The sequence below is a fragment of the Oryzias latipes genome, chromosome 4 (genome assembly GCF_002234675.1).
Source record: "Oryzias latipes chromosome 4, ASM223467v1".
Taxonomy (NCBI): Eukaryota; Metazoa; Chordata; class Actinopteri; order Beloniformes; family Adrianichthyidae; genus Oryzias; species Oryzias latipes.
The window spans coordinates 21,953,062-21,975,921 of record NC_019862.2 but is presented as its reverse complement, the minus strand read 5'-3'; the positions used below and the strand labels follow the sequence as shown (position 1 = coordinate 21,975,921).

At 41.7% G+C, this 22,860-nt stretch overlaps 2 protein-coding genes across 2 annotated transcripts in view; one reads left to right on the top strand and one right to left on the bottom strand.

Moving 5' to 3' along the window:
- zc3h3 (zinc finger CCCH-type containing 3) overlaps window positions 1-9,369 on the bottom strand; it is a 64,937-nt gene extending 55,568 nt beyond the window's left edge. The window contains exons 1-3 of the mRNA XM_004068230.4: window positions 9,283-9,369; window positions 6,264-7,545; window positions 5,993-6,162 (exon numbers count right to left, since the gene is read on the bottom strand). Coding sequence (XP_004068278.1) covers window positions 5,993-6,162; window positions 6,264-7,545; window positions 9,283-9,328 — 1,498 coding nt within the window. The 5' untranslated portion in view covers window positions 9,329-9,369. The remainder of the gene's footprint in view (window positions 1-5,992; window positions 6,163-6,263; window positions 7,546-9,282) is intronic.
- Window positions 9,370-9,914: 545 nt separating this feature from the next.
- Window positions 9,915-18,206, top strand: LOC101168449 (ubiquitin carboxyl-terminal hydrolase CYLD). Its single transcript, XM_011474274.3, has 15 exons — window positions 9,915-10,081; window positions 10,313-10,773; window positions 11,155-11,442; window positions 12,295-12,373; window positions 12,462-12,625; window positions 12,879-13,035; window positions 13,922-14,063; window positions 14,550-14,660; window positions 14,743-14,834; window positions 14,922-14,985; window positions 15,076-15,208; window positions 15,648-15,756; window positions 15,838-15,956; window positions 17,249-17,462; window positions 17,531-18,206. Exons 2-15 carry the CDS (start codon window positions 10,321-10,323, stop codon window positions 17,713-17,715), a joined length of 2,310 nt encoding a protein of 769 aa, XP_011472576.1. The 5' UTR covers window positions 9,915-10,081; window positions 10,313-10,320; the 3' UTR covers window positions 17,716-18,206.
- Window positions 18,207-22,860: the final 4,654 nt, after the last annotated feature.

Below are 22,860 nucleotides of genomic sequence, written 5' to 3'. Positions count from 1 at the left end.
AGTTACACACACACAATCACACACTGGTGACGGCATCGCTGCCGAACACTGGCGTCAACCTCCCACCAGAGGCATGGTGGGGTTCAGTGTCTTGCCCATGGGTGTGAAAGGCGTGAATCTTACGATCATGGGTCGACCGCCCTACCGCTGCACCACGGCCGCCCCAATAAGCTAACTGATAAGCTAACTCCTGATTGGCAAGGTTTGGTTGCCATAGAAATGAGGACTTAAACTGGCTGGAACCAATCAGTGTTTTCTAGCGTCATCTGGCTCCAACATGGCGATGTCCGTATCGCAGAAAAATGGCGACTGAATGGACTTCCTTTAGTGTGAACAATTTTCTATAGGTTACGTCACACTCACGCGCTCCAGTTCTCATATACAGTCAATGGAAACTAAAAACCTGAACCTAACAATTCAATTGAAACAACCGAGTGCAGGCGGACAATGTTACATGATCTATCTAAAGAGAGAATGTAGGTTAAAACACCTGCAAACTTGTGAAAGGTGTTCTTTTTGGCTGCCAATCCATTTAGCTTATCCCCAGACACCGGACTTAGTAGGCATGTGTTCCCAAATAATTAGTGGCGGCTCTGCCTGCGTCCTGTCGGGTTTGTGATTTGTTCAGACGCCCCAACATATGGGCCACTCCTCTGGATACCAAGAAAACATTTACCTCCTTAACTGGGAACGAGTTCCCATCATCTCCAGATCAGGTTTCGAGACTCGATGGTCTAGATTTCATGTTTCAACACATGCCGCTAATCTCCCCCGACCCCCACCAATACTGAGGACAAATATCGCCCCTCAACATATGATCTCATCGGGAGAAACCACATCTATTCTGTGACGAAAACTACTGAACAATTTGGATCTGCAAAAGAAGTTATGTGCAACAAGTGCTTACCAAAGCTTGGAAAGGCCAGGGGGGTCGGCCTGCATGTTGAGCTCCAATGAGCTCAGTTTTAATTATGGCCAGTTGACAGTTTGATGAGAGTCGAGGAGGAGGAGTTACTTAAGGTTTACAGTACTCTAGCTGGATCACAGGACAGCTCAGTACGAGGGTTAATCAAAATGCCAAATGTTACTGCGCACCGCCGCGGAGAGCTATACTGAGCCCGGGCTTACACAACACATCATCTTACATGAGAAGCAGAATCATTCACGGTCCTGCGCGGCCATGCTGTTTATAGGCACCGTGATAAATGCACGCCTTCCTGCTAAATGTGCGCTGCGATTGAAAACGAGAGCGTTTACGCTCCGTCCTTTACTGAGCGACGGAGCCGACTGTCTTGTAGAGCGCGTGCGACAGACAAATAGGGACAGAAAGGAAGAAAAAAAAAAAACGGAACCAGGACACAGAGAAGCTCCACCTGTTTGACACAGAGAGCCTGAGAAAGTGCACAGGAATGAGCAGAATGCATGCATGTTCCCCTCATCAGGTTAACGTCCATAAGGTGCAAGTGTGTGTGCACCATCGGACCAACTGATAACGCCATCGGGAATGGCATTCCCAGAACGGTATGCAGGGGAAAAAACAGCTGATGGGAAGATCCTCGCACAAACAAGCTCCTAAAACAATTTGAGCAGTCAAAAGTTGGGAGAAAGATCAGCTCACAGACACACGAGTCCCACAGCGTGCACCAAGCAAGCTGTGTGTGTGAGGCGGTGCGCGGGTGTAAATGTGGGGCGGTAAGACACACATACCAGTCTACAGGACATGTGGCCTCAGTGTGAAGGAAAAGTGGGAGAAACTGGAGCAAGTGTGAACCAGAGAGTGATGCAAATAAACAAGCAGAAATAAACAATGTGTGTCTGGCCAAGCTAGGAAGGAAAAAAAAGGAGGACTCAGCAGCTGCAGATGTAACGAAGCCTGAAAAATGTATAGGCTGCTACACCCACGCATTTGCTGTTATATAAGATGAAGGATCTCGGCACGAAGCTGAAAAGGAGAAGCTAGATCCGAGCAGACACGTTAAATAAAACTTGTTGATTCAGTTTGATACATTTCAGAATTGTACCATTCTGTGAGGAAATGCCTCTCTTCTGAACAGCCTGTGTGATTTATGGACAAAATAACGGCTTGGATGCTCTAGGGTTAAATCCTTGACTGTATATGAGACCTGGAGCGAGTGAGTGTGATGTCACCAACAGAAAATGACAAACTTCCGCCTTCAGCAAAATGAAGTCCGTTCAGTCGCCGTTTTTTCACTTTATGGACGCCACCATGTTGGAGCCAGACGAGGTCAGTAAGCAGAAATTAGCCAACATTTCTATGGCAACAACTCTCACCAATCAGGAGTGAGCTTGTCAGAAGTCCACCCCACTAAAAACGAGCTCTGGAGAATCTGTCAATCAAACATTTCAAATGTGAGACCACACACTTTTATTCAGGCATCTGATTGGTTAGTTTAACACTTGACTATTTTGAAATAAAGAAAAAATATCATGGAAAAAACTGTGGATAATCAAGAACATTTAAAAAATAAGGCAGGGGAGCAAGAACAGTTAAGGCCCGTACACACCGGGACGAATATTCGCCAGGCGTTATTCGCCAGCGTTTTTCGCCACGTTTTTTGTGTTCACACCCAGGCGATTTTCGCTGACGATGAGCCGAGTGAACATGCAATTTCATTCCCTGACATTAGATGGCACTTAATGTAAAACAGAAATACTCCTGTACACAAGGTGGCGCTGCACAACTTTACGATTCTTAAAGTCGCTTTTTTACTCAGAAGAAGAGAGCAAGTATTTACGTGCTTGCCAGAATCATACAAAGAAAACATGAATACTTCAAGCACCAGTAGCTCCAACTGGTGCTTGGTTCGGGGATATTTTAGAATGTCCGTCATTATTTCTTCGCAGCTGTGTAGACGCTACTTGGCGTCTACCTTCTTCGCTGGTATGTGTGCTCAGCAAGGCAGTTTGATGTTTGAGCCCCCCCAAGTTGTGTTTTACTGTAACTTCAGAAGCTCCAGACACGTGTGCAAAAGCGCCGTTCTCATTGGTCGTATAGTTTTTGACGCGACGCATCAAACCAAAAAAACGAACCCGAGGCCTTTTTTAAAAAGTGACGCTTTGACGCGTGGCGTTTTTTCGCGTCGGTGTGCACACTCACATTGGTGCCCTTTGTTTAGTCACGAGGCGTTAAACGTCGGCGAATATCGCGGGCGAAATTGCATGCCTCTTCTAAAACTGACAGTATTTGTGTTTGTTATTTCCTCTTGAAAAAATGTTCCTACTTAAATATTCTTTGAAACCGCTTCAACTTTGAGGTTATCAACACGATCAGAAACCTATAATCGAGTCGATTTCGCAAACTTTTACAACCTAAATGTACAGAAATACATACGGAGACGCACACACCGCAGGATTTATTACAGTCTTAACTGCTTACTGAGGTTTATGCCCTCTTTAAATTAAACCACAGATAAGCAGCACCTCAGAGGAGGACCCATCCCCACCATCCCCCTTCACTCCATCCTGCCTGATGTAGGCAGGGGGGCACAAACTGGCCATTGGAGAGGAAATTAAGAACCATTGTTTGCAAGTGTATTATCATGCATGTGAGAGTGGTCATAAGGTTGTGTTTTTTAACGGGCTCATCTATAGGGACTCTGCTTCCCATCATTAGTAATTCAATTTGCTCTTTATTAGCAGCTCTTATCAGAGGCACAGACGGCTGAGAGGAGCTCTCCTCACTCCATCTTCCTCCGCCCCCTTCCACCTTTTCCTGCCGCTGAACGCCCGTCTTTAATTAGGGGCGCCTGTTTCTGTGGAGTAAAGCGTGGGGAGGAAAGGTGGCGGAGATGAGGACAGGGGAGGTTTCCGTCCGACTGCAGCTCGGAGGAGACAGCGAACTACAGGGAGGAATTAAGCCTAATGTTAATAGTGATGGCTTTTCTAATGTCTTCTGACTTCGTCAAGAGCGGGAGATTACGCTGGGATGGGCACGACGAGTGCGGGGTACACAGAATGACCGCAGGGGTTGGTGGGGCACGAACAGGGAAGCGAGAGGGGGGCAGTGGCTGTAAAACAGTGATTGCTTTCCATCAGGTTAGGCCTATATTCTACAGTTCGTTAAAACAATCCAATTTGCAAACGGATAATTATGCATTAGCTCCTTTTATCTGCTGGAGGGAGAGCGGTGCCAGGGCATGATAGCGGCACCGCCGCCTGCCTCCACCTCTGCAAATTACCCGCTATCTGCACTTGTTCACCATCATGGCTGAATTGGGCAATCAATTAACCCCCACCTCCACCCCACCCCCCCACTCCCTTTGCTCCTCCACTCAGTCTGAATGCCTGTCCCGTGACAGCAAGCAGGATGCCGTCACTTTAGCAGGAGATGTGGTCTGCCGCCCTCTGCTGGACACACCAGGTAGCAGCTGCAGTCACCCAGAGGTGCAGTTATCTCCTCCAAAGGGATGTGCATGGAGGAGCAAGCAGAGTGTGTGTGTGTGTGTCTGTGTGTGTGTGTAGGGTCATTTATCAAACATAACTTGCAGAAAAACATTAGAAACTAAAGTTGTGTTACTTCTATAGCAAGTTGAACTGATCAGACATAGATTTAGCTCATTATCACCAGATGATCACGTGTGTTTGATGCAGATTTGAACCACTAAGGGAGCAGCTTGGGAAGAAAGAAGCAATTTAAAGCTGAATGTGTATGTCTGTCAGGTTTAAGCTGCAATAAAAGCATTCTTTGGTTTCCTCTAATCAGTAGAATAAGAATCAATAGATTCTTTCAAAATCCTAAGCATTTATTGAACTATTTTTTTAAAGATGGCAACAAAGTTCGATTTTTTTAAGAATGGAGGAGATTTCTGATATTTTTTATCTTACTGGCTATAAATATTTCTTTTATTACTGTTTCTTGCACTTAATAAGGAAAACTACAACTTTTTCAGTTCAGGAAACATTGGTCCCTCGTTTATTGCAGGAGTTATGCTCTAAAATTAACCCGCAATAGGGAAAATCCAGGATGCAGTCAGCTTTGTGTTCTACAATTGTTATAAATGTTTTAAGGAGAGGGGGTTTATGGCCCACCCAGGGTAATACGATATTTTATAAACATTATTTTTTCGTCTGCTTCTGATTCACAACAATTTGAATAAAGAAATACTCAGAAATGCAATTTTAAGCTTAATCTTCTCTATAGATGTCCTCCATCATCAGAAAAATGCTACAACAGGTTAAAAACACCATTTTCATCAGAGTGGGTCCTTAAATTAATCTTCATCTGGATTGCTTCAGGAATTTGAGCATGAAACCCAATCTAAAATCCATTCTGTCAGCATGGAAGCCTAACTTTTTCTCTGGAGGTATTTGTTTCCCTAAAAACAAAATTACCCAGCAGGCACTAATTCCACAATTAGCCTGTTTGAAATGTTCTTTAGTAAAAAGAGATTTTTGGAAAAGCTTATTATAATAAATAATTACCAAAAGCTACATCTTAAACACAAACCAAAAATTAACTTTTGACATGAAAACTATAAGAAAGATAAGAAACAATATGTTTTTTGAGGGTTTTGGCCTTTTTTGTTAAATTACTTTTAAACAGCACTTAATCCTTCAGAATATCTAGTCTGATTAGATGGGTTCTGTGATTGGAGGAGACGGATGGACTGTGGTCTGCTGACTGAGCTTCCTGGCCCTTTGGCTTCCAGTGTTGCCAGATGTCTGTTCCAAGCTCCAGTCATTATCTGAGTGACCAGCACACAAAATAAATCCAAATCCAACGAGACGAAAAGAGGAAATGAATAAAGACGAATAAATCAAAGGAGATTTCCTGCTACTTCACCTGACAAGTATTGAAATTGGTTGGACGGTTTGATACTTTTAGCAATACTTGTCCCTTTGTAGCGGATCTGGAGCTTTCCTGTTTCTGTTTCCTTTTATTCTAAATCAGATTACTTTAGAAAATGTTTTGTTTTCATGTCTGAACTCTTGATTTTGGTTCCCTTCTGTAAAACCGTTTTTGCCGCCTTACTTGTTCTCGTCGGCGGTGAGGAGAGTCGCCTCAGCTTGTGTCGTCCGAAAGACACCAGCTCTCTGGAGGGCGTCCTCCGCACCCCGGCGGGACTCCTGATCGAGGCGTGCATTCGGCTTCGGGGGGAGAACTTTACGGCTGACTGGCCCCCTCCCCTCTCTGACCCTCCACTGTGGAGACCATAAGGACATTATGATCCAAAACCCCCAGGTTTACAGAAATACTCTGCTTCCACCTAGTGGCCAAAGATAGAATGGAATTTTTTTTTTACCTGCTGGAATACCTCCGTATAATCTTCATCCTGCTGCGAAGCTTGAACCCCCCAGGTAAAGCTGATGGAGGGCAGGGCCGATGAGGTGCAGCTGGGGGGAGGAGCCCCGCTTTCATCCCTTTGCTGCTTTTCTCTGCAGTCCAGTGGAAGGCAGATCTTCGCAGAGGTGAAGCAAGGGCGCCTCCTTCTGCCCCAGAAGGGCCCTGGGCCCCAGCCTTCCACCTGTATCTGTTATAAACCGAGAGATTTCCCGAAGCGCCTTTCTTCAGTTTGGCAGGGGGGGTGGAGGTAGGTTTAAGCTTCCTGGTGACATCCCCCTTCTCCAGGGATCTCTGGGGAGTCAGGGATTTCGGGGACGGGAGCTTCCGCAGCGCTCTCGATTGCGATCCGGCAGCACAGACCCATTTGTACTTGGAGGTCTTGGTAGCCGCGCTGACTGGGCCGAGCTTTCGCGCAACCTTCTTGGGGGGAGTTCTTTTACTGAGCGCCCCCGCGGGTGGAACCCCTGAGGCACCTCCAGATACAGATATGGTGACAGCTGCAGCTTTCTTTGAGGGGGAAGTTATTTGCCTGGAGTCATCTTTAAAGGAGTCCTGGCTTTTTACCCAAGTGAACTTAGAGGTTTTCGGGAAGTCTGGGCGGGGCCCCGTAGCAGACGAGACATTTAGGTGTTTGGTGGACAGATCTGGGAGAGCTGGCATGGTGTGAGCAGCTTTGAGAGGAGCAGCAGCAGAAATGATCTGGCAGCTGTTGTTTGTGGTTTTGGTGAAAAGCGGGCTGGCTGACTTTGCCTTAGATGAGGGGGGAACCTCCGTGGAAGCCCTTTCCTTCTTTTGTGGCAGTAAGACCTGTCGGGCTTCAGCTCTTTGCTGAAACTTTGGAGCTTCGTGCGTCAAGGACCCGCCTGCTGGACTCAGACTCTGCTTCTTCTTTTCACCCTGAAGCCCTGCCGTGCTCACCTTCTTCTTCAGAGGCAGCGAGGCAGCACTTTTGGTTGGATTAGTCGGCACTCCTCTGCTTTGACTTGGCAGAGGGAAGCTGTGAGAAGTGGACTGGTGGCTAAAGGAGGACATGGAGGAAGTGCCAGACCCCTGGGGGCTTTTATTTTTAAGAGAGTACGTCCGCCTCCAACTTCCACGGTTCTGGGCCTCATATGGTTTCCCCCTGGAGCCACGATGGACATCAGAGAAGCCTCTGGCGGCTGCTGAGGTTTCTGGGAGTCTCTGCTCGGCTCTGTTGAACGGTGCGTCTCCATGGATGCTCTTGTGTTTGTTGATGAGATCTGAGGAGAACGAACAATGTTGAAGACCCACTCCAATGAAAATGGTATTTTTGGAGTTTTTAACGTGTTCTTATGGCACTTTTCTCATGATGGAGGACATATGTAAAGAAAATTAAGCTTAAAATTTCATTGTTGAGTATTTATTTATAATTCACATTGTGGTAAATCAGGAGCGGACAAAGAAATGATGTTGGAAAACAGAGTGCATTTGTGACTTTGAAACTACAATCAATCAAATTATAGATCCAAAGATGATCGGAGGGTCTTTTAAAAACAAAGACTCTCCTTTTGTCTAAGTTTCGGTGTAAACAGAAAGACTTCAAGATGTAAGCTCATTTATTTTTTTGAATAGTTCCATTTAAAAAGAAATTTAGATTACCAAAATAAAAGAAAAGTTTACAGTGACGTTTTGTAAACGTTTCCAACATAAACATCACATTATTTGGGTTTCATAAACAATGTTTATTGAGAATTTACTATGGTTTTTATAGAACCCAAAAGCACAGCCACTTTTTGTAAAATACTTTTATAAATCAAGTTGTCACGAAATTACCAATTTAAACAATTGTCACAGATGTCCGTTAACTTTTAATGCTGTTTTATTTTAATCATAATAACTGACATTAAGCGTTTTATTAATGTCAGTTTGACATCATTGGTCCTAAATGTTGCATTCAAACAACCACCAGGTTGCAGAAATTCAGTTTTTACTTGCTTTAAAAACATCTGGGCAGACATTCTTTTTCCAAAATATCTACTGTTTCAAACACTGCCCAAAAAATATGATGTTGGTACATCGCAGAATCCATTTACACAAACTAGAAATGCGTGTCAGTGTAAAGTGCTGCTGCTTCTCTCCACTGTTTCAATGTTTTCAAGTCTCTGAGGTTCGCCTCATGCAACACAACGTAGAGAGAGAAAAAGTAGTCAGTGACACTACATGCGTTTGTTCATAACAAAGACTTCATGAAGAGAATCAAGAGGCGTTGAAAGCTTTACCATTTCCAGCATTTTGGTCAGATTACTGAGCAAGATGATGGTAAAAGGTTTGGTCTTTCTTGTGTCAGAGTGTTTTAGAAAAGTTAAAGCTCGTATTTTTTTTTTCCTAGTTGCTGTTCAGAGGCAAAGTTCTTACAGTACATTTGCTAGTAAATCTACTACAGCAAGACAAGAGGCTCTTATTTGAGACAGAATGTATTTTATTTTGAAAGGCACTTATATGTGTTGCTGTCAAAAGTCATATAATAGCAATGTTTTGATAATTGTAAATATTTATGAGCTAAATTTTATAAGTAAATGGTTATATGGCCACAAAAATATAAATAAAGAGTGTTTGTTGTTAGGTGGGACTTCACGGCTCTCGCTCGTTCTGGTGACTAGTAGTCAGAAAATCGACCATTTACTTTTTTCCCCTGAAGCTTCATAAAAAACTAAATTCGGTACTTACTATAGAGGTAATAGGATATTGTACAACTGGCTGACATAAATTAAAAGACTCCTGTTGAAGAGGTACCGTAAAAACCACGATAATGACGCAACAATACATTATCATGGTTATTGGAACTGAAGCCCGTATGGCGTAACGGCGGTGGACGTGAGGCTTCCGGTTCATATCAAAACACGCCAACTACTGCATTCTAGACTCCTCCAAAATCAATATATACAATAAATGTACGTATTGTAGTTACGTCTTACAGTTATCACAGCCACCATTTATCCAATAAAACAACAACTCACTCTGTAGAAGCTCTATCTGCCTCTTCAGGGCTTCTCTCTCCTCCATGTTTGCAAAGTGTGACGTTTTTTCGTTGGCCAATCACAACGCGAATCTTGTGAAGATGGTAATCCCTGATCTCAGACTTACAGGTTCCTACTGATTCATCAAAAGTTAACCTGATTAAACTGAAACATGTTAGCGATAAAACATTTGAAACAAAACAAACCACTGGGACATTAAATCGTGTATATTTGTTGTTTTGCTAGTTGGCTAAACTAAAGCACTCCGAAGAAAGTACATTTCCAAAAATGATCTATGTTTGCAGACACGTCGATGCTGTGTTTGTCAAATTGGTGAAGATATTGTTTCCTTGAGTTTGTGGATAATTATTAATTCAAATTTAACCCGTATTTGGGCACAATTTGTTTTACTTAATACAACGTATTTCTCCCAATTTCATCTTGTTAGTCCAACATCCGAAACGCCACATAGCCTGTAAGACATCACTGGGGACTAATATTTCATTTGTTGATTCTGACGTGTGACCGTCAGTCAACAGCTTTAAAATAAACGATTCCTGGACGCATTCTGCGTTTTAACAGTGAAAATAGAACAATTTCAGTGTAATGTGTGTCAAATTAGACGTTGAAATAGTTTTTCGACACGTTTTGGTTGGTGTCACCGTTGTTGGAGCTCCGTGAAGCGACAGGTGACGCCGCTTTGGACGCGAAATGAAACCAAAAGGGAAGTGAAACTCCTCAAGTCAAGTAACAGCTGCTGTGACGTTAAGCTAAACAATAAGCGAGACGGAACGAAAAGGTAAACTTACAAATAAACGTGTTCTGTCATAGACTCTTGTCCAATGAACTGTTTGAACCCTGAAGCTGTCGTGGAACTGTTCGCTTAACTTTAGCGTGCGTGCTCCTCGTTTCTATTCTAAATCTTGTTGCTAGTTGTAAAGTTAGTTAGCTAGCTAGCTAGGTGGGTTTTTCAGCAAGGAGTTGTCTTTTTAGCATTTATAAGTTTAACTGTTTTCGTGCTTTCCTGCAGGGCTCAACATGACAAGTACAAACTGCCGTTACTTCATAGTAACGAAAAAGCCTCGCAACTTCAAATCCGTCAATGTGGGTTGCCTGTGTTACATGACTTCACATAAGTACAACGCACAGCAACAACAACAGCAGGAGACAACGAAGCATCCCAAAACCCTCTCCGTCCTTGTATTTGGGACGCGCGCGCATCTAGAGAAAGACTTGGAGGTCAGCTGCCTGGAGGAGCTGAACCTCGAGGATGCGCGGCTGCTGCTGGGAGTTTCAGAGGATGCGGAGAGACTGAGGATGTTCTATGATCAGCCTGCATTCCAAGCAGTCCGGAGTGTCACGGTGGGAAGCGCAGTGACAGTGGAGGAGGATGGGAAAATTCTCAGGGGAATCGTTCGCTATATCGGGAAGCTGTCAGAGCCAGAGTATCCGTACCCCATAAGTGGAACGTACTACGGGATTGAGCTACTGGTGGGAATGAGTTTCGTCTTATTCATATGCATTCCAGATTCATGCTTTACACAAGGTCTACAACCTATTGAAGAAAAACTTTTTTGTTTTAAAAAAGTAACTGCAAAGTTAAAAGGACTTAAAGTAACAAACTTTTCAACTCTTTCACAAACAGTTGATGGATAGTTGGTATCAGTCTGTGCGGGTCTTGACCACAGTACCCAACTGTAAACGTTGCAAAGTCACGCAAAACAAAATCTGGTTCTTCATCCTTACTCTATATATTATTGTAAATATTCACAATTATAGATCAATAAAATAAAAACTTTGCTCTAAAAGGATGTAAACAATGCGTAGGCATGCTGATAACTTAGTGACTTGTCTTGCTGTGCTTTTCTTTAGGGACCTGACAGGGGGAAGGCCAGTCGAAAAGGGACAAATCCCTGCAGAACGCTTTTTCAGTGCGACAAAGATTGTGGCGTTTTAGCTCCGATCTCCAGAATCCAACCCGTCGTCCCCAGCTCCCTCTCGCCTCCCAGCACTGAGCTGTCCAGGGCCCACAGTGAGCCACAAACAGACGAGCTTTTTCCAGGAGACAGAGTCATCTACTTCATTGATGATAAAGGCCGCAGTGGAATGGTGGTGGAGGTTCAGCAACAGGAAGGGAAGCAAATAGTTCGGATCTCCACTGTGAGTTGATCTATCTTTTTTTTTTTTTTTTCCCCAGAAATGTTTGTTGCCAGACACAAATCACACTGTAACGGAACACTGTGTTTCCAAAACAATTTTTTGGACTGAACAGAGGGTCTCCCCTTGGAAATTTCTGAACTGTTCAAAGTTACATTATAAGTGTTGTTTTTCAGAAACCCTAAACCTTATGAAAGAAACTAACTGCCTGTGTAGCCTTTTCAGACTCTTATCAATATCAGTGATTTATTTTATTTATTTATTTTGCATCGGTTTATAAAAATCTTTTGATGGTATGATTTATTTAATTTCTTTTATTTTGTCTAACTAACTGAACCAACCTTTTATTCTACATGGCATTAAGCAGGTTTGGACGGGTCACCAAAATCAGAATCACAATGTAATGTTTCACCACGTATGTGCAGACACATTTTCTTATAAAACTAAATGGTCCTGAATGATTATCGTATTTTTAAAATTTTCATCAGACTTTATATAGTCACAGCCGGTGTGTTTGAAGAACCTTTACACTGCAGAAACTGAATGTTAAAGGAAAAAAGACTCGAGCGATTGTCTTATTTTGTCGTGCCAAAAGATTATTTTAACAAGAACATTTTCTATAGCAAATAATTTAAGAAAGCATGTCTTGGTGACAAGATTAATTTCTTAAAGTAAGAATTTTTTGTAAGACAATTTTTCTTATCCCATTGGCAGTTTATTTTGCTTATTTAAAGAAAAGTTGTCAAGATTTTTGGAATTTTTCACTTTTTATTAAAGGGCCTGTTTTCAAAGACCCCACACACACGCACAGATTACGTGACATTTACGTTGTTGTTGATTTGCGGATCCTTTCAGGACACAGATGAGAGTGGACGGCGAGGGGGTGAAGTTCTCGTTCCTCTAGAAATCGTTTCTAAAGGAGAATTTCCTGAAGGTTTGATTAACTCCTTCTATCCTGAAATCTGTTGCACATTCTGTATGTTTTGGGCAATTCTCTTATACATTTATTCCAAACGACACAGAGGCCGAGGGAATAGATATGGACCCAACACCAGCAGAGAATTACACTCACCTGGATGTGAACTCTATGGTGGAGGTGACTTTAGGAGCAGGCAATCTGTATGGAATAATTCGCTGGATTGGGAAACTTCCTGAGCGAGAAGAAATTATGGCTGGACTTGAGCTGGTATGTTTTGATTTGATTTGAAATGGTTTATTTCAAGCAATCAGATAAGAGTAGTACACAAAAACATTACAATCATCAGTTATACATTCATACAATGACGTATCAAACTTGGGATTTGACATTACACTTGTCTAAACACAACTGTGTCTAAATTAGAATTATTTTGCAGAAAATTTGCCCACTAATTCACACAAAACATTAGCTCTAATCCGTTGGATTAAAGCCATCCTGATCAGTTTGCATGTCTCTGCAGGAGGAGGACAGAGGAGTCAGCGACGGCACCTTCAAGGGCGTCCGCTTCTTCGTGTGTCCTAACAAGAGAGCTCTGTTTGTGAAGCTGACCTCCTGTCACCCCGACTCACGTTTTCATGGCTCGTCGGACAAGGAGACGTCAAAATCCTTTTACACTGGTTAGTACAAAACATAGCTAGCTAACATCTGAAAAACATTCTTTAACTGAAACTGCATCTAATTTATATCTTGAAATTAAGTTGTCAGAGACTTTCGGTACTTGTTGCCAATTATTTTCATCTTTTTTTTTACTTAAAGCTGAAGATGTTTGAACAAACCTGATATTGGAAAAAATGGAGCTTGACTTAGACTGGAAACTTTTGCTTTTAGCTATTTAAAGTTCTACACCGATCCTCTTCTGATCTATTTTCAAAGCATTCATAGTTGTCTTTTAATTATGATGAGTCATTTTTAGCCAAAATCCTGTGTCATTTTTTGGACATGGTTTTGCAGAGGGCCAGCAGTTTATTAGAAATTCTCCTCAGAGTTGTGGGCTAGACTGTTGGTGCTGAGTAAGGCCATCTCTACTTCCCATCACCCCTCTGTTTATACTCTCACCTACTAGCTTACACCCCTAACCTAACATAAGCGGTGCAACAATTACAGCGAGCAACACTGGAGCTATCCAGCCATACAGTTTTGAGCCAGTTACCAGTTCAGATGAGGAAAATGAAGACGTACGTGGATCTGTTTGTCTGCAAGTGGATTATCAGAATGGAGCAGAGCAGGTAGCTTCTTGTGGCTTGCCGCTGTAGCTTCTACATCAAAACTATAAGCTTTTTCCAACCACATCTTTTCATCTGCTCCTGATTCACAATGATTAATCATCAGAAAAATGCCATAAAAACACGTTAAACACCAAAAACACAATTTTCACCGGAATAGGTAGGTAGTACTGCGAGAAACATGATTTTTTTTAAGGGCATATGAGTATAAGAAAAAGGAAGAAAACTTGTTGATTGAAACTCATAATTGAGGCACTAAAACTTCATATGTTTGTGTCAGAAATGGAAGAGGACTTCAGTGGTGAAAATCCGGATGTGGTTCCTCCAATCAGCACAGAGCAGATTGACCATCTCCTGATTGGTCGAATGAAGGGGATCCAAGGACACTGTAACTCCTGCTACATGGATGCTGCCCTCTTTAGGTCAGGATGATGAATTTTCTTTTTGTTTTTATACAAGTATATGTTTAAATGCTAATTTTCCTAATTTCATGAAAACACATTTCCAGCATTTCTTCAGTGGCATGGAAGTCGATTTTAAGAATTTCCAAAAATGGAAAAAACTTGATTAATTTGTTAGATCTTCATTTACCAGGAGCCAAACAGCAACGTCTACTATTTTCTTGTCAAATATGTTTGTTCCAATAGTTTTGTACAGATTTATATTTAGTATAGGTTTGAATTAATTGTGACGTCACAATTAATTCAAACCGAGCATCTTTTGTTTGATTGACAGGATTTTTAAAAGGAGAAATACCCAGAAATGCAAAAATGAAATTATTAATTATACATTTTATATTACATTTGTCCTCTTTCATAAGAAAAATGCAAACATGCATGTCAAAAACTAAAAAAACACAATTGTCTTCAGAGGGGGACTTTTTTTTTAATCTCTTTTTTCCCTTTTAGCTTGTTTTCCTGCTCTTCTGCGATGGACTCCATGCTGTTCAAAACAACAACCTCTCAAGATGCCCCGATCCAGAAAACCCTGTTGCGTGACATTGTTGTACCCCTGCGCAGGTCGGCTTTCCTTGTCAGTTCATCCCGTATGTTCATCTTTCGGGTTCTTGTTAAAGCAATGCTTCACATTTCTTTTCTGCAGTAAGGGCTTTGTAGAGTGTCAACACGTCATGAAGCTGCGGCAGTTGCTGCAGAAACACGGCTACAGTCGCTCTTTCACCACAGAGGAGAAGGGTTGGTCTGAGAAATAAAAATACAGTAAACAGCTTGTAAGTTTCTGCAGTTCTGAATTCAAGCTGGGTTGGGACTCCTGTCTTTCAGATCCAGAGGAGTTTCTGATTGTGGTCATGCATCACATCCTGGCCCTGGACCCTCTGCTGAAGCTGTACTCTCCCTAAAAACCTCAAAAATGCTTCTTCTGTTTTTTTTAAGCACTACACTGCTTAGCTTTCATTTGTGGAATCTTCCCCTTTAGGTCAGCTGCTGGTAAAGTTCAAGAGAGTTACTGCTATCAGATATTTCTGGATCAGAACCACTGCCTTGTTCTGCCGACCGTTCAGCAGCTGCTGGAACACTCCTTTCACAGTGCCGGACTCAGGTTGGCAGAGGTGGGCGCTGACTTCTACTTAAGTTATGAAAAACAAACAAAACTCCACAATCAGAGGTGGAAATCTGCTACTTTATTTTAAACGAGGACTTCCTGATTCTAGTCAGCATTTATAAAGACCCACTCTGATGAAAGCAAAAGATCAACATCTAAAAGACTTTGCTGAGAGCTTTGAGCTTGTGCATCGTATTATTTTCTACAACACAAATATAATCTTTTCTTTTCCTCCTGATTCACAGCAGTTAGTATAAAGAAATGCTCAGAAATGCAGATTTTAGCTTAATTTTCTTTATATCAGAAAAATCCCACAAGAACATGTTAAGAACACCAAAAACAACGTTTTTATCAAAGTGGGCATCAAGGACACGTGAGCTATCGTCTAACGTGAAGCGTCCAGTAGGTGGCTCTGTTGGGTCAATCTCTCTCTGCTCCATCCACAGGTACCATCCTGCCTCATCCTCCAGATGCCTCGCTTTGGAAAGAAATTTAAGATGTTTGACAAAATCATTCCTTCTCTGGAGCTGGACATCACTGATCTGCTCTCTGAAGGTGCGATGCAATGTGCAGAAGATGCACGCACCGACATGACATCTCACAGTGAATTCCACCTGGGGTGTTCGTGTGTTTCAGGTCCTCAGCAGTGCATAATGTGTGGAAACTTGGCAGTAGAAGAGTGTGCAGATTGTTTTAAAGATCCTACTTTTAGCCTGACGGGATTCAAGATCTTCTGCAAGAAATGTTCGGCTCAGGTTGGTAGCTTTGACAGGGAAAGGCAGCTTTTCCTTCATGCAGCGGGAAACATTTGCTAGAAAAAAGTTGATATTAGTGGTTTGAAGTAAAAATAAAACAAACAAAAAATATAATAAGTTAAATGTACAGTTGGGCAAGAAAGTATTTATTCAGCCACCAATTCTGCAAGTTCTCCCACTTATAAAGATTAGAGAGGCCTGTAATTTTCATTATTGGTATACCTACACTATGAAAGACTATATGAGAGAGAAAAAATCCAGAAAATCATATTGTCTGTTTTTTAAATAATTTATTGGTAAATTATGGTGGAAAATAAGTATTTGGTCGCCAACAAACAAGCAAGATTTCTGGCTCTTACAGACCTGTAACTTCTTCTATAAGAGGATCCTCTGTTCTCCATTTGTTACCTGTATTAATGGCACCTGTTTGAACTCATTGTTTCTATAAAAGACACATGTCCACAAACTCAAACAGTCACTTTCCAAACTCCATAATGGCCAAGACCAAAGAGCTGCCTAAGGACACCAGAAACACAATTGTTGACCTGCACCATGGTGGCTGGAAAACTGAATCTGCAACAGGTAAGCAGCTTGGTGTGAACAAATTAACTGTGGGAGCAATTCTTAGGAAATGGAAGACATACAAGACCACTGATAATCTCCCTCCATCTGGGGGTCCCCACAAGATCTCACCCTGTGGGTCAAAATGATCCCCACAACGGTGAGCAAAAATCCCAGAACCACACGGAGGGACCTAGTGATTGACCTGCAGAGAGCTGGACCAAAGTAACAAAAACTGCCATCAGTAACACTCTACGCCGTAAGGGACTCAAGCCCTGCAGTACCAGACGTGTCCCCCTGCTAAAGCCAGTACATGTGCAGACCCGTTTAAAGTTTACTAGAGAGCATTTGGATGGTTTTTTGTCTCATAGTTGAGGTATACCTATAAGGAAAATTATATTATATGTTAAAATGATCCATTTCACATATACAGTCAATAGTGGTTAACACGTGCCTCTGTGTGATTTAAGCAATGGTATCAGTAAAACGATTGCTGTTCTCCATCAGGCTGATGGTTATTATAAAATCATTAAAAGTCCACACAGAAATGTCACAGAGTGATTAATTCAGCTTTGGAGCTCACACTTTGACTCTTTGTCAGTCACGCTGGTTGATGGATAATAGTTTGGCTTGCCTTGCTGTCACTAATTCTTTATTACAGAGCAAAATAATAATTGTTGAGCCTTTTGTAAATCTCCTTCAATTTGTTAGTAAAAGCATTTCCCTCACAGGTGCACTCTCACCCCAAGCGGCGCTCCCATCAGCCCACTGCTCTGGAGATTCCAAAGGGTTACATGGGCCGTGGCATCCCCCACACCCTGACCAGGGACAGACTGGAGCTGTTTGCCGTGCTCTGCATCGAGACGAGTCACTACGTTTCCTTTGTCAAACACGGACCAAAAAGCCACGACTGGATCTTCTTTGACAGCATGGCCGACAGACAAGGTGAGCTCTGTTTGACCCTCATCAAACTGCTGTGAACTCCATCAATCTCTGACGGCGTTTGTGTTCAGGAGAGACGGATGGCTTCAACATCCCAGAGGTGCACGCCTGCCCAGAGGTCGCCATCTACCTTGAAATGTCTCCTGCCGAGCTTGTCAATCAGGCACCTCGAGACATGAAAGGCGTGGCCAAGCGTCTCTTCTGTGATGCCTACATGTACCTGTACCAGAGCACAAGTATGTGCCTCTACCGCTGATGGGAAACTCCCAAACCCGGCTGCTTTTAACTTTACTCCAACATTCATTTACTTGATTTCTGTCAGGTTTGTATGGAAAAAACAGCTTTAATTTACATTTTTGCATTTAATATACAAATACATTTAAAAAAATCTGCTGTGGGGAATTGATAATCCTGCCAAAGTAATTTATATCAGAACTGCTAAAGTTTCATTTACAGCAGGAAGGACAACTGACAACTTTCTGAGAACAAATTGCACTAAAGACAAAAATGTGACGAATGTTTTCAATTCTCTAATATCAATATTACTTGTTTTTACCTCTATATGGGTGTTTAAAAGGAGGGCTTCTGGCTACGATAAAACAAATGAGTATGATTAGTAACTCTTAAACATGTTCATTTATCCTGAAGGCTTGAGGTTGATGTTTTTTAATGAGTCATGGTGAATGGACCACAGAGTTAATGTCGTTTTTCACCCTATAGGAAATAAAATGTCTGCTTTTGATGCAATAAATTGTTTTTTTCCTTTTCTGCTGTAATATGCAATGCTGGGAGAAACAAAAATTGGCAGAATAGCCTTTAACCCTTGAGCTATCTTACATGACCCCACCCTTACATTGACGTGTTCTCCCTACCATGACAAAGGTGGATAAAGGTGGAAAGGTTTCATGTAATCCATGGACACCAGTGAAGATCACAAATCATTGAAGAAAAAAGGTTCAGAGCACTGTCTAGTGGGTCTAGATGACCCAACTCCCAATGGTAAAGTGCCTAGGATGTCACAAGAGTTACATGTCTGAGATTTCTTTTTAAAGTGGAGGTCATCTGAAATTTTATACTTTTTTTTAAGTGCCTTTTAACTGATGACTCTAATAAATGGACTGTGTTGGTGCTGGTCCAAGCAGAGTAGTGTTATAGTTTTTTTCTTATAATAAAACTTTACAAGTGGAGTAAAAATGTTTAACTGATGTGCTGCATTCATGGACTTAACACAATGTGGGAAATTCCTGTATCGACTTTCTAAAGTCCCAATCGAATCATCTGTTGATCTATTTTTAAAGTGTTCCCAGTGATCATTTTTATTATGATCGTGTCATTTCTAGCAAAATAAAAGAAAAAAACCTATCGATTTGTAGGACATAGTTTCTGCAGAGTGGCAGAGTTTCTGCAGAGTGGCAGTAGTTCATTAGAAATTCACCTCTGAGTTGTGGGCGGGACACTCCCTGTTGGTAAGAGCTCAGAGCAGTGAGTTTATGACAAATACAATCTTTTCAAGCACAATTTTTTCATCTGCTCCTGATTCACAACGATTTGAATAAAAAACTACTCAGAAATGCAATTTTTTAAAATCTGAATTTTCTTTACATGTGTGGATCATGAAAGGCATAAAATGTTTTCTTTAGCATTGTTGCTAATAATGGGGCTCTGGGCAACCCCCACCCCCAAGCAGCTCCTGGGTCTGTTAAACCAACAACATGGCTGCTCTCCCCCACCGTCTTGGACACGTTTCCATCCATTCTTGTTGAATCTCATTAGTCACTCATCACACCTTAGACCAGGGCTGCTTATTCCTGGTCCTTGAGATCTGCCACCCTGCCTGTTTTCCAGCTCTCCCTGCACTGCTTACTGCTGATTAACTGGACCTGGTGTGTTCATTCAATCAGAGTCTGGAGACATCTTATTTAAGCTGATCAGCAGCTAGCAGGGCTTTGAGATCTGGAAAACAGGCAGGGTGGTAGATGTCGAGGACCAGGATTGAGCAGCCATGCCTTACTCCATCCCCCCCGTCACCCTGCTTGCAAACACCTCTACCGCCCTCTCTACACCCTCTGTCGTTTTGGACTATACTTGACGCCCTCCACTTCTCCGCCTCTGCTCCCTGTTACCCCAGTGTTCCACTCGAGTCCCTCTTTTAACAGTTTGTTTTCCGTCTGCAGCAAATCGTCTTATGGAATCAAAGATCAAAAAGCTTTTTGGGGTTTTTATTTCTTCTTTTCATTTGACAGCAAAGGCATTTTTCAGCAACCAAAGTCCTGTTATAGGTTTCCTTCAGTCGCAGAAAGCACTGCTCCAGGTCTTACGGCCCTCCTTGATAGGACCTGAAACATCTGCTTTGAAGCACCGACACACACACACACCCACACACACCACCTCATCAGGATTACATGTAAAACATAAGTCATGTGACATGAATGCTTACAAGGATTTCCTAGATGAAGGTTGGGAGGCTCCTCCAACTTTTGCTCCTCTTACTTACTTTGGTGCTTCATTGGATTCTTGTCTTCGTTCCAGCTCCTTTTGATCCTGCTGTCTCCCTTTGTCTCGTTATAATCAGCCTCCTGACTGACCTCTACTCCAGCGATGAGTGCTGAGCTTTTGCTGAGCGCTGTGATGAGCTGGGCTCAGAGTATCCTCCAGGGCACAGGCTGCGGCAGAGGGAGCAGCCTTCAGGCTTAACGCCGAGATCTGCAACTCCACAAAGCAGCCTTCCTGTGATCGCACATGTTCAGCATAATTACAGTTATGCAAAAAAGTTCTGATGCAGCGTGTGTGTTTATGTAAGGGGAAGAGGTATGGCGGTTTGAGCGGCACAGTTGATCTACCGCTGGGTTTGTTGAAAGAAGATAAGGAGCGCAGCAAAAGGGAAAAAGGCGTCTTGCAGCCCGGCAGCACATAAGTCTGTGTGAATTTATAGTGAATCAGGAGATTAAAATCTACAGAATCTCATCAATTATTTTTTTATAAGAATAAAGGATTCTTTCTGGCATAATGACACAAAAATGTAACTTTTATAGGTGACAGACCATCTAAAATGTCTGGACTACTGCTTAACACTGCTTTGTACTTGAGTTACTGTTCCTTTTGTGATCAATATTAACAGGTGTTTTTGCTTACATAAAACATATAAAATGGCTATTTTTCTAAATAAGAAATAGCTTATACTTTTAAGAGAGGCTCACATAACTTCCTTTTTAAAATAAGTCTGTGCCACATTACATCAAAGGTAGAAGGTATGATGTCCGCAGGTATTAAAAAAGAACTAAACTCAGTTTATTTTACCATTGTTGGTGTATCTAATCCAAAAGCTTTTAAATCAGAGCTGATTACAATCCAGCGTACATTACATAATTTATAAATTCTGGCTGAATTTCCTGACCTCAAACTGATTTTCTGTGGTACTCAGTGCTCAAATATTTTTTAAAATTCTAGATGGAATTTTTGGAGCATCACTGCTACCGAGAGGAGAAATGCATACTGTGCTTCAACTACTTGCAACAAATAAATTGACTTTTTCTGACTGTAATTGATTTGCTTTACAGTCCTAAGAATATATCGCTGTTTAAAATTAAAAATATTTTGCTTTTCCTCAACCAGGGCCTCAATGAAGGGCTAAAAGAGCCACATGTGGCACATGAAAATTTGATTTATTTATGTTTTGTTTGTGTTTCACCAAATTTCAATATAGATCAAGTGTGGAATAATCAGGGAGTTTTCTATTGAAAACAATGCATTGGTATCCAATGACCATAGAACTTCATACAGCATAGTATTTATTTTTACTTTTTTTTTTTTTAAACCAGATAATATGAGGTTTCCAGGAAAGATTATTGACTGTAAATGAGAAGTGTACTGAGTGAGTGTGACGTCACCAATAGAAAATGACTTGCTTCCAGTTCCAATCAAATTAAGTCAATTCAGTCGCCTTTTTTTGGGTGAGTGTTATTATTTCTTGGGCGATTCACTTTAAAATCTGCTTTTCATTATGCTCATGTATTTAAGTATGTTTGTTGAGGTTTTTGAAGTTTTATTAGTCTGGTTTCTTGTTTTGTTTACTGTTTTGACCATTGTGTTAGTTAGTTCAATGTTGTTGCTGCACCTTTAAACAAGGACTTTGCATGCAGGAGTGAGGTCACCGTGCTGCTCTGTTTGTCGAGTTGCAGCATTGTGCCAAAATGTAACCTGAACTTTCTGCCCTGCAGCGCTGTGTTTTGACTGTTCAGCTGTGAGTCCATATTATTTAGCTTGAGCTTAATGCTTATAAAACTGTGAGGCATATAAAAAGAGAAAGACGTCCCCATTGGCCTTAATGCCTAATGCACAGCTGCAAGATAAAAACACAAAAAAACATCCTCACAATATAATAAAGCTCAGATGGGAGAAAGATGAAAGCTAACATAGATGTAAATCTAGATCATAGCAGTATAGCTGCTGTTCTATTAGATCAGTGAGAACAGCATGTGTTTCACTGTTGACTACAACAATAAATGTGTTTTCAAGCCAATCATTCATTATGGAAAACTACCAGAAATACTAAAAATGGGTCCAAAAGATGATTTTAGTGAGTTTTTATTGTCAGCTTTAAAAGAATACTCCAAAAAAATGGTCACATGTAGCTTTGTGAAGAACTTGTCAAAATCAGAAAGTACAAATTGAAGATCTTCACATTGCAGCATTGTTGACTTTAGAAGAAATGTAACCCTTGTGCTATACTAGGCACTTTAACATTGGGAGTTGGGTCATCTAGACCCACTAGACAGTGCGCTGAACCCTTTTCAATGATTTGTGATCTTCACTGGTGTCCATGGATTACATGAACTCTTTCCACCTTTATCCACCTTTGTCATGGTAGGGAGAACACGTCAATGTAAGGGTGGGGTCATCTAAGATTGCACAAGGGTTAAAAGCAAATGAAAACACTTTCAGTTACGTCAGTCTGAATCTGTACATGGAAAAAGTTCTCTGATGCCTCTGGACAGAAAAGACCAACATGGTCCACGGGAACATGAAGTAAGTTATCAGACGGGATCGCTCGTCTGACTGACTTCAAGCAGAAACGCCACCAACTGCCACATTCTGCTGAGACCCAAGTAAAAAAAAAATGTTCCTCTTCTCCCATGAGAAAAAAGTTTTTTATTGCCCCCACCTCTCCCAGAAGAGTTATGACTTTCCCAGCCATATGGTCTATCAACCACTGGGCGGCATTAGCACTCATCAATGTTGTCTTAAAGCACACTGCCTCGCCTAATACAGTCAACTTTATGAGTATAAGTGGCCTAATTCTCCAGAGAATTCTGCGATTTGTTTCAAATTTTTACGTCAGCACCTGTGGGATCTTGATCTACCTCCATCTGATGTGTGTTTTTTTTTTTAGATTATAAAGCTT